Source organism: Larus michahellis, chromosome 7 (genome assembly GCF_964199755.1).
Source record: "Larus michahellis chromosome 7, bLarMic1.1, whole genome shotgun sequence".
Lineage (NCBI taxonomy): Eukaryota > Metazoa > Chordata > Aves > Charadriiformes > Laridae > Larus > Larus michahellis.
Window position 1 is genome coordinate 42,173,255 of NC_133902.1, and position 14,328 is coordinate 42,187,582.

The following is a 14,328-nucleotide window of genomic DNA, read 5'->3' on the forward strand; positions in this document are numbered from 1 at the left end:
GGACTTTGATCTTTAGGCTATCAACATGGGATATTTGACAAACAATTTCATTCTAAGTGTGATTGTGGTTCTTTGACCTTTTATAGAAGCTCTGAGGTTAAGGAGACACTCAACTGAGGTGAAGCTTTTATTGCTTTCAGTTGCACTGGATTCTCTCGATATTTTGGTGCTCAAAGGACAATAGAAAATATTTTAAATATTTTATAAGGCATTAATTAATTGTGACAACAATTGTATGTAACGTCAGTTCTTTAGCTAGATTACTATTCCTCATGGTATGAAAACTTATTTTTAAAAGTTTCTTTAATATTCCTTTGTCTTTTGCATTTCCTTTCCCATAGAATGACAAAGAGAATGGAAAAAACATTAGAAATCCACTTCATAAAGAGGGGAAATAATGCTAAATTGGTCAGTTGTCATAGACTAACAAATAAAACCTAAGTAGAGTTTGCATCTGAGCGTGTACCGATTCCGATAACTATTGTTTTATGTAGTTGTTCTGAGACGTAAGTGCAGAATTTATATGTTAATTATTCAGGCTTGGGTTGTTGGTTTTTTTGAGCGTAGTAAGTTATGAGAGCGTGCCTTGTTTCATGGTGACAGATTTCATAAAGTGTTATTTACAAATTCTGTTCACTGAAGTTATGCTGCTTATATTTGTAATGCTGTGTTATTAATTACAAATTAAAATGAGAAAATAATTTTAGACGTTTTATTTTTGTCATTGCTGCTAAAAATGGGAATAATGAAGTATGGGGGCAAAGAAATTTCTGTGGTCTGCATTCTTTTAATCTCTGCGTTTTATTTATTCCAGAAACGTACACCTTGCTGGGAAATTCTTTTGGTTTCCCATGCATTTTTCCATTTAAATATAACAACAAGTGGTATTATGAGTGTACCAGAGATGGGAAGGAGTTTGACTGGTGTGCCACAACAACTCACTATGAACAGGATGAAAAATGGGGGTTTTGCCCAAATGCTGGTAAGATGTTGCATGTCTTCTCTCTCCCCCCGGCCCCAAGAGCATCTTTGCTCTTTATTAATAATTCTAGGACGCGCTCTGGTTTGGATTACTTCCCTTCCGTCAGAGGGGAATGTCTCTTTAAAAAATACAAAAAGACGACTTTGGCAAATTTTATCATAATTTCTCATGTTTGGCCTTTGGAGACCCACGTCCTCATCCCCAAGGCGAAACTGCGGGGGGTGAGCAAAAGGATGTTGTTCTGCGCAGCCCCTTGACCTCACCCCGCAGCTCAACCTCTCCCTCCCAGTGATACGTCAGGAGCTCCTCTGAAGCGTGTAAAGTAAGGGCTGCTCGTGCTAAGTCACGTCCTGCGTTTGCACATTCCCTTTCTTCTGTGCACTACCTGGGACACGTCTTGGGCCTAACGCACTTAGAAGCGATAGCTTTAAAAATACTTGATATCGGAAAGATTTTGGATGTATAATCTTTGTGAATATTCCAGCTTCTTGCATAAATAAGCAAAATAGTATCTTCTATCAGCAGATGTGGTTTAGAAAAGCCCTCCCTTCTCAAGCTACGCTTCAGATCTCTGTTCCAAAGCATCTTAAAAACAGCTGTAAATGTGTCTTTGTAATGGGGGTTTCTGGGCAACCATTATAATAGGTGGTATTTTCAGCCTTGCTTATATTTTGTAATTATAGCAAGTCTATTCTCTTGAGTACAAGGTAGAAGGAGATCCAGTCACTGCGCCTCCATAAGTTGGGTGAGGTGTTCATGGTTTGAATATTTCAAACATACAGCTTTAGGAACAAGTGATCAGCTGGTATAAATTAAAATGTAGCTCTCTTGGCTTCATGGCAGCTGTGAAAACCACCACCAGCTGCAGATCAGCTCCTGAGTATTTTATCAACCATAGGAAATATGGAGCAACATTTTATTCTGTTATTGCCCTATTTCCGTATGTTCTTTAACAAAGGAACATGGAAGGAGTTTGTAATCGTGCTTCCATTGGGATGCTGCTGTCGTTAATTAATGGAATTGTTCAAAGTGTTGTATTTCTGATTAGCTTGTAGTCTTGGGCTGTTGGTGACGAGTCTGTTTTTGAGCAGAGAGCGGCTGCGGCACTTTTTGGCAGAAGAACCCAAACACGCACCTTTGCTACCAGTTCAACCTGGCGTCTGTGCTGAGCTGGCGCGAGGCACGGGCCACCTGTCAGCTGCAAGGAGGGGACCTGCTGAGCGTCACCGACCCCGAAGAGCAGGACTACATAAGTAACTTAAGCAGTGAGTAGACGCATCTCTGGGGCCCTCGTAGGAAACCCGTAGTTAGATTTGCACTTTACCCATGGAAAAGGGGTAGGCTTTGGAGCCTCATGCTGTGCGATGTCTCTCCCATTGCTGCTTGCGAGGCCGCGTCACGTAACGTGCCTCAGTGGAGCTGTTTGGAAAAGCAAGGGTGAAGGTGAGTTACAGCCTTAATGACCCGAGCGCAGAAGTGGCGGTAGGTGTTGTGTGAGGGTGTCATTGTCTTAATTCTCCCTCCCCACAGAGACTCTCATTCATTCTTGGTTATGGAGCGTGTTTGTTTTCTTTGGAGAATTACACAAATATTTACCGTCTCTGCAATGTGCCCTGGCGTCCCTTTCTCCTGTTAAGTCTCCTTTGCGAGCTGGACTTCACCAAATGTGAATGACGAGAACGTTTCTGCAGGCCTGAAGTCAATGTCCTGCTTGGGAAAAATGCCACTTCTGCTTTCATAAATGGATGGCATTCCTTCTCTGATAAGTCTTTTGCTTTCCCCCGTGCAGCAAGCACCTCAGACAAATTTTGCAGAGCCTTCCGACAGCGTGGCTTCCCTGGGTATTTTGGCGTGTGTGGGGAGGACCAAGCGGAGGAACGGGTGGCAGAGCCGTGGTGTGAAAGGCTGCCTCAGGTGTCTTGCCCATTGCTTCCCATCATTGCTGATTTTCAATCACAGGATATAAGCTAGGGGGAAGTTTTTAAAATTATTTCATTAGCTTTTTGATACGCCTGCAGGCTGTAAAGGGACTGCAAGTTGTTTGGTTTACAGAAAGCTGAAACAGGCCACCGTTTATGTCGCTGCTTGTTCTAGATTTAACTTCTGAGGTCAGCAACAGCTTCTGCAGGAAGGGTTTGCGGGATGAGGAGCTTTTGAAGGATGCAGACTTCTGAGTTTATTCCTTTTCATCTCTGTGTTGGTTAACAAAGTAATAGATTTTTTTTCTAAGGACAGGAAAAACAGCCTGAACTTCCTGGAGGCTAATTTGAAGTTTTGTTTTATTCCTATTGTAACAAGTCAGGACAGCAGATCTGTACCTCTAGGTATTTTAAAACACGGGGAAAGCGTGAAGTATTACTTTGTTTATTTTTTTTCTGTTTCAGGGCAGTTAAATGCCACAGACGTGATGCTGTGGACGGGCCTGAATCGCCTGGAGGAAGATGCTGGCTGGCAGTGGTCAGATGGAGCAGCGCTGGCCTTTGTGAACTGGAGAGCAAGTACTTGATGTTCCTCTGGGCTATGTTGTAGCAGTGTCGGTGTATCACTGTACACTCTCTGGAACTGCAGCTTAGATACAAGAGGGCTGTTCCCACAGCTGCATTTGAAAAGTGAATCAAGTGAACCAGTGTACCTCTTTTCTTTTTTTTTTTTAGAAATATTTATTCATATTAATGAACTAAAAGCCCCTTCTAGGGACGTAGCATCGATTGAGATGGATCTGTTCAAAGCATTAATGATCCAGCCCTTTCATCATTTACTTCTAAGGGTGTTTTCAGCATTCCAATTGCATATTTAAAAGCTTTGCTCTGGCTGGTTTCGTGGGAGAAAGGAGTTTCAGTTTGTTTACATTAACGTGCTGTAATTAACATTAGCATGTTAACATGAGCTTTGTGACTTGGCTTGCTACATTTTGAGGTCTGTCCACCAGCAGATATAACAAAGACACTAGAGCTTATTTCAGCCTCTCATCTGATAGCAGCAGCCAAGGAGGGATTGCCTCACGTGTAAATCATGGTCAATGTTCAGCTGTCCATAGCATTGGTGTAACATTACTAGAAGTTTGGGTGTGCAGGGATGTTTATATATTCACTCAATAAGGTGCAGAGAGCCTTACAACACCATTTTACAAGTAACCATGTTGAATTTTTGTAACTTTGTGCTTCTCAAAAATGTGCTTGCAGATGTCTCTGATAACCGTTTTAGAGAAAATAATTGTGCAGTGATTAATTCAAAATTGAAGTACGGCTGGCAAAGTTATTTATGTGACTCTGGATTGCCTTTTGTATGCAAAAAATATTTAAATAAGACAGAGCATGAAACATTGGGTAAGTCCATCAATGTTACTGTAGCCTATTTGTGGGTGTGGAAGGAGAACAAGTGGAAGCCACATGAATATAAAGTCATCAGAATAGAGTCCTAGCTGGACTAAATGTATGGATTCACAAGTTTAAGGTGAATAGTTTACATTAACTGAAGTAGTAACACTTCCTTCTGTTTAAATAAAGTCATGTCGAGAGTCTTAAAAATAGCAAATAATGTTAATATACGTGGCATTTAATTGGTTCCTTACATGATCAGTGGCTTACACAATACTCATTCTCTTTATATTACAATAGAGCCACACTTTTGAGTTTAAAAATAGGTTTTCATCTTTGAATTGAATTAACCAGTCGCCCAAGAGAAGAAAGTTGCATAAATGCAGCTCAAAGTTTGCAGTTAATTTTATGGCATCCTGTACTTTCAATATACAAAAAAACCCATTGTACAAATATTTTTTTTAAAGTGTTTATATAATGAGTATAGGATATATAGTACATAGAGTGCCTCAGACTCCCATTCTGTGGGAAAGGTAAAGAATTGAGTTTATTAGAACACTAATTTTTGTTTTGATAAGAACAAGTCATACAGCTTCAACTTCTTCCTGATAACTTAAAAGAAAGTTTCCCTGCTTGTTTCAGATAATGAGGTAATGCATCTGAAAAAGCTTTAGCTGATTTTGAATCAGGTAATAAGGGAGATCTAACATGTTCTAAACTGAATAGCAGATCCATTAGTGTGTTTGCACTAGTCCAGCAGCCCAAATGGTTGCATCATAAAATAAAGTGGGAGAAATTTTGTTTTGCTTGGTAGGTGATGCTCCACAGAACATGTGTTTTGGCCTCCTTAAGTCATCTTGGATGACCGTTTTCAGCATTTGGAGATAAAAATGGGTCTAAATGTGTTGTAAGATAACATAACCTTGGCAGTTCTATCTAATATACACGAACTTTGTATGCTTAATTAAAAGATACATGGAAGTATTATGCCACTCGTTGTGACCCTGGCTGGTACCCACACAATCGCAACTGCTACAGACTTCATAAAGAGGAGAAGAGCTGGAATGATGCTTTCATCTCATGCCAAAGTGACAGTAGCGGGCTCATTAGTATATCCTCCATGGCAGATGCAGAGCTGCTCCTTAACTTGCTTGAAAGTGGTGAGTTTGGGCAGTTAAAGTGTGCAGTGTTTCTTGAAGCCTTTCGTGATGCTCTTTTGTGCAGTCCTTTAACATTGTTAGCCACTTAAGCGCTATATTGCAAGGGACACCCAAATGGTGTTTACAAAGAAGAAAGCATGATGCATGCTCCTTTTAGGAGTCTTAAAAAGGTACAGTGTCACCTTCTCCAATAACCATACTTGAAAAAAATAAATGAATCAACAAAGTAAACACAACGAGGCCGCAGTAAACCTGCTAGCTTTTGTCCTTTCCTGTTCTTGGTTGGTTCCTTGCAAACTGTTGCAAAGCATTCAGTGATCATCTATGCAAGAATTGTGCTTAGAAGCAACAACAATTCAGAGTATCTTTTGCTTTTTCAAGCTGGCTTTGTCCACACTGCAAAGTTGCTGCCACTGGTATGTTGGCAGAGTCCCCTTTGATGGCAGCAGGGTGTATCAAAGGAGTTCTGCTAGTCCACGTTGTCCTAAGAAGTAGCATAATTACACAGGAACTTAATGAACAAAAACTCTTTGGTGCAGTGACGCCAAGACTTTTGTTGTCATAACAGCAGCAAAGAAAAGTGAGTGTTTTGTGCCTCCAGCTGACATCGGTGTGCTGGCAGAGCCGCACAGTTTGGCCATCAGTTTAAGCTTCCCAGAGCTGGGGCACAGTGACGTGTTTTATCAACTCTGTCCCATCAGCTGTGGTTGGAGGACAGTGCGTTACACTGGATTTACTGGACATCATCTCCCGTTACCATCCCTCCTGCCGTCCATCCTCTTCGCTGTCCTGTCTGTCTTTCTCCTAGGAGATTAACCACTGTATCATCTTCCTCACCTCTATTAGCATCCTCCATAGATACCAAGTACCATTTTTTCCAGAGGTGCTGTGATGAATGGATGTAATCGTTCTCAGCTTGCATTCAGCTTCCAAATCTGCTGCTTCTGTTTCAGACCTACTCCAGGCTCCTCTTCAGGAGAAGGGCTTTTGTGCCCGAAGGCCCGTATACTTCTTCTAGCTGTAGTAGCCGGTCAAGTAAGGCATCGCATCAAACCCCAAGGCTTGTCTGTCTTATGTTTGCCAGCTCCTGTGGCTACAACTGGAACTTATAAGCATCGCTCAGAGAAATCTAAAGCTGAGCGTGCCATGGAAGACTATAAAAAGAGATCTTTCCCTTCCATGTCAGGCTTTCTGCCCCGTGCACTTCACAAAAGTGCATATGCTCTTGATTTGTATTTTTCAGGATTTCAAAGCTTATTATCACATATGTTGATCTGTTTTTGAAACAATTTAGTCTTCAAGGGCAGCAGAACATTATCTCATCGGTGAGGTTTCCTAAAGTTCATACAGCTACTTTTTTTTTTTTTGTCCTGAAAGAAGGTAATTCTTATGAAAATCGCATGAATAATTTTGAACAGTGGTGTTGATGTTGCAGGAACAACAGGCATTATTTCTTCACCATTGAAATCTGAACTCACTTATTCTTTTACAGAAAATGTAACTGAAACATGGATTGGGTTATACAGCAATAACACGGCGGTTGTTTTTGAGTGGTCAGATGGCACCCCAGTAAAATTCTCTAACTGGCACAGCCAAGAACCTGACGCCTTTCAAAGAACAGGCCAACTCTGTGTTTCAGCACAAGGATCTGTAAGTTTCCTTTTATTTTTGAAAGAATTAGACACATGCTTTTATTTTGGCTCATAATAATTTATTTTCTCAGTGTGCGTACTTTTTTAAACCATGACCTGTAGACTTTGTCTTCCGATTCCTAATAGATTCACGTTGTGATAAATACAATGTAGCCTTTGGAAACCAATACGTTTTGCAGTGCTGATGCACAGAAAATTAATCATAGGTTTTGAGCTTATGGTCAAAAAAAATAATGTTACATACATAAAGCTTGCCGAATGGAAGAGAACAAATATGAGCAGGTATTTTGGTAAAGACAAAGTAATTTAAAATCCAAGTAGTGTATATTCTAATGTATGATGCATCAGTCCCTGTCTTGCAAGCTTCAAATTAAAGTTTTGAAAAAGTCAGCTGTGCCTATTTTATCTTCTTGTCAATATTTATAAATTTTATGCATCTACTTAAAATTATAGAAGTTGACAGCAGTAAAACTGGGAGTAATGTTCAAATAACACAGTGTCTTGTCAAATCACAACTCATCGCGCTGTCGGGTTTTTTTTAATTTGGACATAAATTTACTTTACTTTTACAATTAACAGTACTTAAATTCACTGGCTTACATGAGTGGCACTATATTCCTTTTTTTTTTTTTGGTAAACTGTGTTTTGCTGAAGTGTGAAAACTGTATACAAAAGGGTTTCTGTTGTTTCTCCAGTCATGGGTCCAGGTTGCAATCTTTAACTCATGGGAAAGCCAAGACAGTTACAGTGACCTGGAAAAGCGGGTTCCCATTGGAAGCAGAAAATAGGACTTTGGTAAAATTTTGGGTTTTACATGCACAAAACCATAGTTTACTTAGTTTGCAAGTGTAAACAAACAAATGAAAATTTAAAATACAAAGGAAAAGGAAGTTCAAGTTATAATTCTTCAAGCATTATTTTTGGTACTTCTCCAGTATATATAGATGTCTGAAAATTACTTCATACAAACTTTCTTATATCTTGAGTAAGGACTGTTCAAATATAAAGATTAATCTTACAAAGAACTATAATAGGAAGAAAGTTCCTATCTATTCTGAAAAGTAAGTGCTCTGGCACAGCCGTAGTGTTAGTTAATTAAAATGCATTACATCCCAAAGAGTGATTCAAAGAGACAAACCCTTTTATATGATTGATTTGAAAAGTCCTGGTGACAGTGTTGGTAGAAATGAATGATCCGTCTAAGGATTAATTAATGAACAGAGTGAGAAAAATTACTTGGTTTTACTGAAAAGTTAAAATAGCAGGAGGGGGTATACTCTAATGTGTGTGTATAGATTTGCATGAGAATATGGATATGTACAGAATATACTTCTTTTTCTTTCCCTTAGGAGGGACGTTGGAAAGTTAAAAAATGTGAAGACAGATCTTTCTACATTTGCAAAAAAGTAGGGGAATTTAATCATGTATCTCCTGAGCTGGAATCAAGTTGCCCAGAGGTAAGGGGGTTTGTGGTTTTTGGTTTTTTTTTTTTTTAGAGCCTTACTAATAAAATAGAATTATATAGTAAACCTCCTCTAAATATAGCTACGGAACTTAAGGATGTAAATAGATAGATAGTTTTTCACATTAACGACATGCATGTTTTTCTAGGAAAAATCTTATTGTTTGCCTTAAAAGTATGTAAACTAAATTTTAATGTAAGATTAAAAGCTTTCCCAAGATGCCTTTCATGGCTCGTTGCGTTGTCAGCAGTTGTGACCCAAGTTCCTATTTCTTTCTAGATCAAAAGTGAAAACCCTTTTGTCCACCATCTGTGCAAATAATGGCTGTTATATGATGCCTCGTCCCACACATGGTTTTCATACATTGAAATGGAATGTCAGGGTGAAAAACAATCCGTTTCATTGACACAGAGAATGAACTCTTCCACTCATACATTAGCATTCCTTTTACTTTCAAACAAAAATGGGAAGGAGCTCAGCTATCTAAGTAGCACATTGCAACAAGTTTTCGGGCTTTTAGGCTCTGCATTCTGGTAGTAAAAGGTAATGTGTTAAAATATGATTTTATTTGCCAGCCATTCCTTTTCACAGTGTGAAGATAACAAACTTTTAGACTTTGTGTTGTGAAAATTTTATTCCAAACTCTGGAGGAGTTTTGTGAACTTTTTTTATTAGCAAAAAATCTCTCTTCTCTAGCTTGCTTTATCTTTTAGCTCGTTGCATTCCTTTCTTAATTTACTGTCTTTTTTCTTGAGAAGTCAAGAAACACCACCAGTTCAGGTGAATTATGAGAAGGTTGAAGCTGTGCTGTTTTGGAGTTGGATGCAATTTTTCCCCGGATGTACGGTAGTCAGGTCCAGCGTTCTGGTCATGCCATTATGGAGGCAGAAGTTACTGCTTGGTTTCAGTTTCCAAAAGTTTAGGGTAACTTCGTTTATTTAATTTGGAGTAATGTACTTCATCCGTCAAAAATTCTGTGGGTTATTAGCGTAAGAGAGGTTTGTCACCATCCTGACCATGTGGAAAATGTGCAGAGCATCAAGACTTCCAGTTGTAGTCAGGAGCTTGACAGGACTTCGACTTCTGGTACCTCACAGGATTGAGACTCAAGAGATTGAGTCGCTGGGGGTAGGTAGTTCGGTCTGCTCTGGCAAACTTCCTGCGCGGGATAAATTCCTGCTTGTTGATGTTTCATGCCCTGTAAAAACATATGCTGAACCCTGTTATAGTCCCTTGGTTTTGATAGATAATTTTCTTTCTAAAGTGAAAAAAGTTTCATTCATTTAATCAAAGGAAGTCAGTAGTAGGCTTACTCAAAGCTACTTTTGATTTCAGACACTTTGTCTTGACATCTCACTTTCTTTTAACATTCAGCGTGTATGTCGTTGCTAGTTACTGGCCTCATTTTCCAGGGCTAAGTCTTTATTTCATCCAGATTTACCATTTTTTTTTTTCCATTTTTCTGTTGCTAACTTACCTTTAAACATACAGAATATCAATCGATGTTTCTCACATTTGATCTTCTGCTTCGTTAACCTCATACTGTCATTCGTGTTGGGTTGCCGGTGGATTCTCAGGGAGTTTTGGCCTCGGGCACAGTTGTTTGCTTTTCTAAAGCTTTATAGTCTTATGTGTTATTACTGAGCTTTCATTTCATGTTGATTTTATGACTTGTGCATCGGATGAACTAGCCTTTAACATTTTCTGTGGTTCTGCTGATTGCAGTTTTTGCAATATGTCCATATCAAGTTACCAGAAACCTGAGCTCTTTTTTTCCTACACTTCTGTCATCCTAAGACATAAAAAGTGCTAAGCGCTTTCTTTCCTTAGCAGGTCAACTGTTCTTTTTTCCCAGTCAGCAGGCTATTACTGAGAAAAATATTCTATTGCAAAGGTCAGATTCTCTGGGCAGTTTTCCCCAATGCTGAAATAACAGTTTTAAACATTTTCTTTCAACCAGCTTTTGAAACAGGTTGCGGGGCTGTCAGCTGCTTGGTAATTGAGTTGGAGGTTTCTGTGTGCAGAACTGACTGTATTTGTGCTGGTGACTTTCTCCGGTCTTGAATTTATTTATTTATATGCTGCACTTTAATTAACTTATTTATTTATATGATGCACTTTAATTTGTGCATCAAAAAACAACAGCAGAGTACTAAATCGAGTGTTTGTCTTTATGGCTGTTGTAACAGGAGAGAATTGTACTTAAAAGAAGAGAATTGCTATCAAGGCTACAGAACCTCACGAAGAGCAGAAGGGCAGCTGCTCAGAATAAGGGTCCATTCAGCCTCGTGTTCTGCCTCCCACAGGTGGCTGCAAGTGCTGTTTGGGGAAAAGCAGGACAGGGCAAATGTGGATAAAGCTTGCCCCAGTTTTTCCTTCACCCCCGACCATTTAGGGGATTTTCTGAGCCTTTTAGGATTTGTGTATCTAACAGTCCCGCGTTGGGTATCCTCTCCAAGTGCTTGATGATTCCCCCTTGAGCTCACGCGAACTCTTTACATTCACAACTTTACTTAGCGAGGAGATGTGTGAATCTGCTACCCGTCGAATGAAAAAACTCCACCTTCTTTCCCCGTTGAACCTTCCTCCTGCTAGCTTAGCTTTGTTTGTCGTCCCCAAGGTCTTGTACTGAAGTAGTCCCCCACCTTCATGGCACTCACCCTCCCTAAGGCATCTCCTTTTTCCAGGCTGAAGAGTCCCAGCCAGCTCATCTACTGCTTCAGTGGAAGCAGCACCATACGTTTCATCATCCTTGATGCCTTCCTTTCCTAATATGTTTTTCTGAGATGCAGGGTCAGAACACCAAAAAAGGGCAAAAAGTGAATTTAAAAGGACAGAGTAGCCTCACAATTCTTAAGGTTCGGTTTGACTTTTGGACTAAGCTGATGTTTCATGGAGCTTAAGCATCATAGCCCCCAAATCTTGTTCCTGTTTGGTGGGAGTGAGATAGCTGTCCCTTGCTTTATACATGAAATGATTGGGGGATGCAGGGGAGGTCCCCGTGTGCATCACTTCATATTCGTCTGTACAGAATGCCATCTGCCATTTTATTGACCAATTACACAGCCTTTTAAGTTTAGAATTTCTCAACCTGCGCTTGCCCTCAACACAAGTTTACCAGCCTCTAGTGACTCCACAGTTTTATTATTATTATTTTTTTTTAAAGTAAAGATTAGCATCAAATAACTTTCCTCCAGTCTTTAGGCACAAAGGAAGCTTTAAGAGGAAGATTATGCAGTGCCATTTGCTCTAGATTAAAATTTCTGAGAGGTGAGGATGATTGTGTTTGCCTCACTCGAACTAGTGCATTTTTCACTTGAGAATTCCAGTGGAAGGCAACCAGACACTTGCTGTTTCTTACCTGCATCCCGATAGAGGGTTTTTTAGTCAATACTTGTCCCTCTTCCAGCCCCCGCTCCCCAAGTTTAAGTGCACATCAAAGTTAAAACAGCGTTGCTGTGTCCCCCGTGGGACTGCCGAGAGCCCGCTGTGTCCCTGGGCTCTGCAGAGCCCTCGGCGCCTGCCACTGCATTGTTCCCATGGGGATGTCCCAGCTCCTTGGTACAGAGACAGGGAAGAGCCTGCACCCGGGTGCTTGTTTCCATCTGTGAAGCCAACATCTGAGCAACGCGTGCGTGTTGTTCGGGTGGAACCACAGAAATTGATGCTGCAGCTCCTTTGGCTTCTGTGCGTTTCTGTCGTACGAAGGGCTGTGCCCAGCCATCTCCAAGCATCCAAGGGGGATGACAGCAAAAGGCAGCGGAGCTGTCAGCTGCCCTAACAGCAAACACACTCCTAAATAGAAGCTGAAATTTGCCTCCCCAGATTCAGCAGCACTGAAGGATGTGCGTAATGTTTGATTGCCGTCCCAAATAGCTCTGCAGCAGCATCTTGTGCATTTTATTGTACCTGAGGATGGAGAGCAGAAAAAGAGCTTGTCTGTTTCCCGTTTTTTCTCCTTTTGCTGTTGGTGTCTCCATCCAGCAGTGTTTGATGGTGCCAATCTGGGTGCTGTGCCCTCCCTGTTGTGCTGCTTTGTGAGCTCTCCTCCAAGCAGCATCTCCCTCACAGAAGAGGCAAAGCGAGATCGGCTGGTTCTCCTGCCTGTGTGCGGCTTCAAGTTTAGACAGAGATGGTTTATTATCTCTTTATTCTCTTGATTATTTAAAACAGTCAAGCAGGAAGACCAGGCAGGTACCCCGCCTGAACAGGCACAATTCATACCCGTCCTGGTAGCGTCTTCTGGACACCCAGAGATGAATAATAAGAAATAGAAGATTAAGAATAAGAAGAAATGAGGCAGGCTGACCGCTGATTGGTCTGGCTCATCTGATAAACCATGAAAATGTGCCATTTCAATTCTGCATTATTAGAATAGGATGATTGTTAATTTAAATCTTTTGGTTTTTGTTTGGAAGCTCTATTTGAAAATGAGAGAGAGAGCTGAGAGAAGGTAAATAACTAGAGTGCATTGCTGCGTGAAAGGCCAGCAATTTCTGGAATAAGTATTTCTGTTTATGGTTGAAGACAAAGGGCAGCTGTAATCCTTTTTTATAACAACTTAACTGAATCTGACAGTGTTTACCCTGCACGTCAGGTATTAGATATCAGCAATGAGTTAGCACAAGTGGAAACCCAACAAGTGCTACTACACGCTCCATGCAGAGAGGTGGCCGTCGGAGGAGCCTGGCGTTCCTCCCCAGAACTCAGCCCGTAAAACAATATTCAAAGTATAAAATTGAAACAAAAGTATTTTGCGGAGAGAGTGCCTTAACTGTTGCCCACATTTTTGTCGTACCCATTAAAGATGCTATCGTGTGTGCGTGTGTGTGTTAATCCAGTTTTTGCCCAATTTAAGGATTTGAACTTTAAACTTTTGTTAATTTTACCCATGTTTTCCGTGACCTTGAGTATAATTAGTCTTGAACCACAGTAGAAAGGAAAAGGGCTGTAGGGACGTAAGTGACGATCAGACAGAAGGTACAAAAGGGGATTGAGTTTTTTAACGACTATATAATAATTAATAATCTATAAAATAATGTTCGTTTCTTTTAAGGGATGGGAAAGACATGGTGGATATTGTTACAAAATCGACAGTACCCCTCGAAGTTTTGAACATGCTTCCAGTGGTTATTTCTGCCCATCTGCACTTGTATCAGTAACAAACAGGTAGTTAATCCTATTAGACAGCGTGAAGATGCCTCTAACAAGAGCTATTCTAACTTTAGGAAGTGTTGCATGGCAAAAGATATTACCGTTATGAAATAATACTCACATGAGAGGCGAGCATAATTACTAACATTGGCTAAAATCAAAGGTGCGTTTTGCTTTTTTTTTTAAATCGAAAATAAATTTAGTACAAAGCAATTGTTAGGCTAATAAACACTTACAGCACTGTGCACACATGGGAGCATGCTGAAATCTAAACAAAGTGCTTTCTACAGAGGTATGTAACATCGTTAAGAAATTTTTATTAGTGTACTTGGAAACTCTACTGAAAAATAAAAACATATTTAATTTTTATAATCAAAATATATCCACTTTTAATCCAAATCAATTAATGTCTTATAACTGTTTCTATTTATGTATGCATTTTATGTGAGTTCTCAGCAAATAGGGGGAGAGAGTAAATGTTTGAAAGCGTTTGAAGTCTGTCTTCCCTTCCTTTGCTCCTATTTACCTGTATTCCAGCTTCAGCAAAGGCTTTCTCCTCTGCAGATGTCCAGGTGCTTGGATTTTCTCCGATCTCTTTGT

At 40.2% G+C, this 14,328-nt stretch overlaps 1 protein-coding gene across 1 annotated transcript in view; it reads left to right on the forward strand.

The window, feature by feature from the left end:
* PLA2R1 (phospholipase A2 receptor 1) overlaps positions 1–14,328 on the forward strand; it is a 43,008-nt gene that overhangs the window by 5,372 nt on the left and 23,308 nt on the right. Inside the window, exons 3-10 of the mRNA XM_074594505.1 lie at positions 815–982; positions 2,074–2,247; positions 3,367–3,480; positions 4,165–4,308; positions 5,271–5,459; positions 6,952–7,109; positions 8,461–8,568; positions 13,631–13,743. Of these exons, the coding sequence (XP_074450606.1) occupies positions 815–982; positions 2,074–2,247; positions 3,367–3,480; positions 4,165–4,308; positions 5,271–5,459; positions 6,952–7,109; positions 8,461–8,568; positions 13,631–13,743 (1,168 nt within the window). The remainder of the gene's footprint in view (positions 1–814; positions 983–2,073; positions 2,248–3,366; positions 3,481–4,164; positions 4,309–5,270; positions 5,460–6,951; positions 7,110–8,460; positions 8,569–13,630; positions 13,744–14,328) is intronic.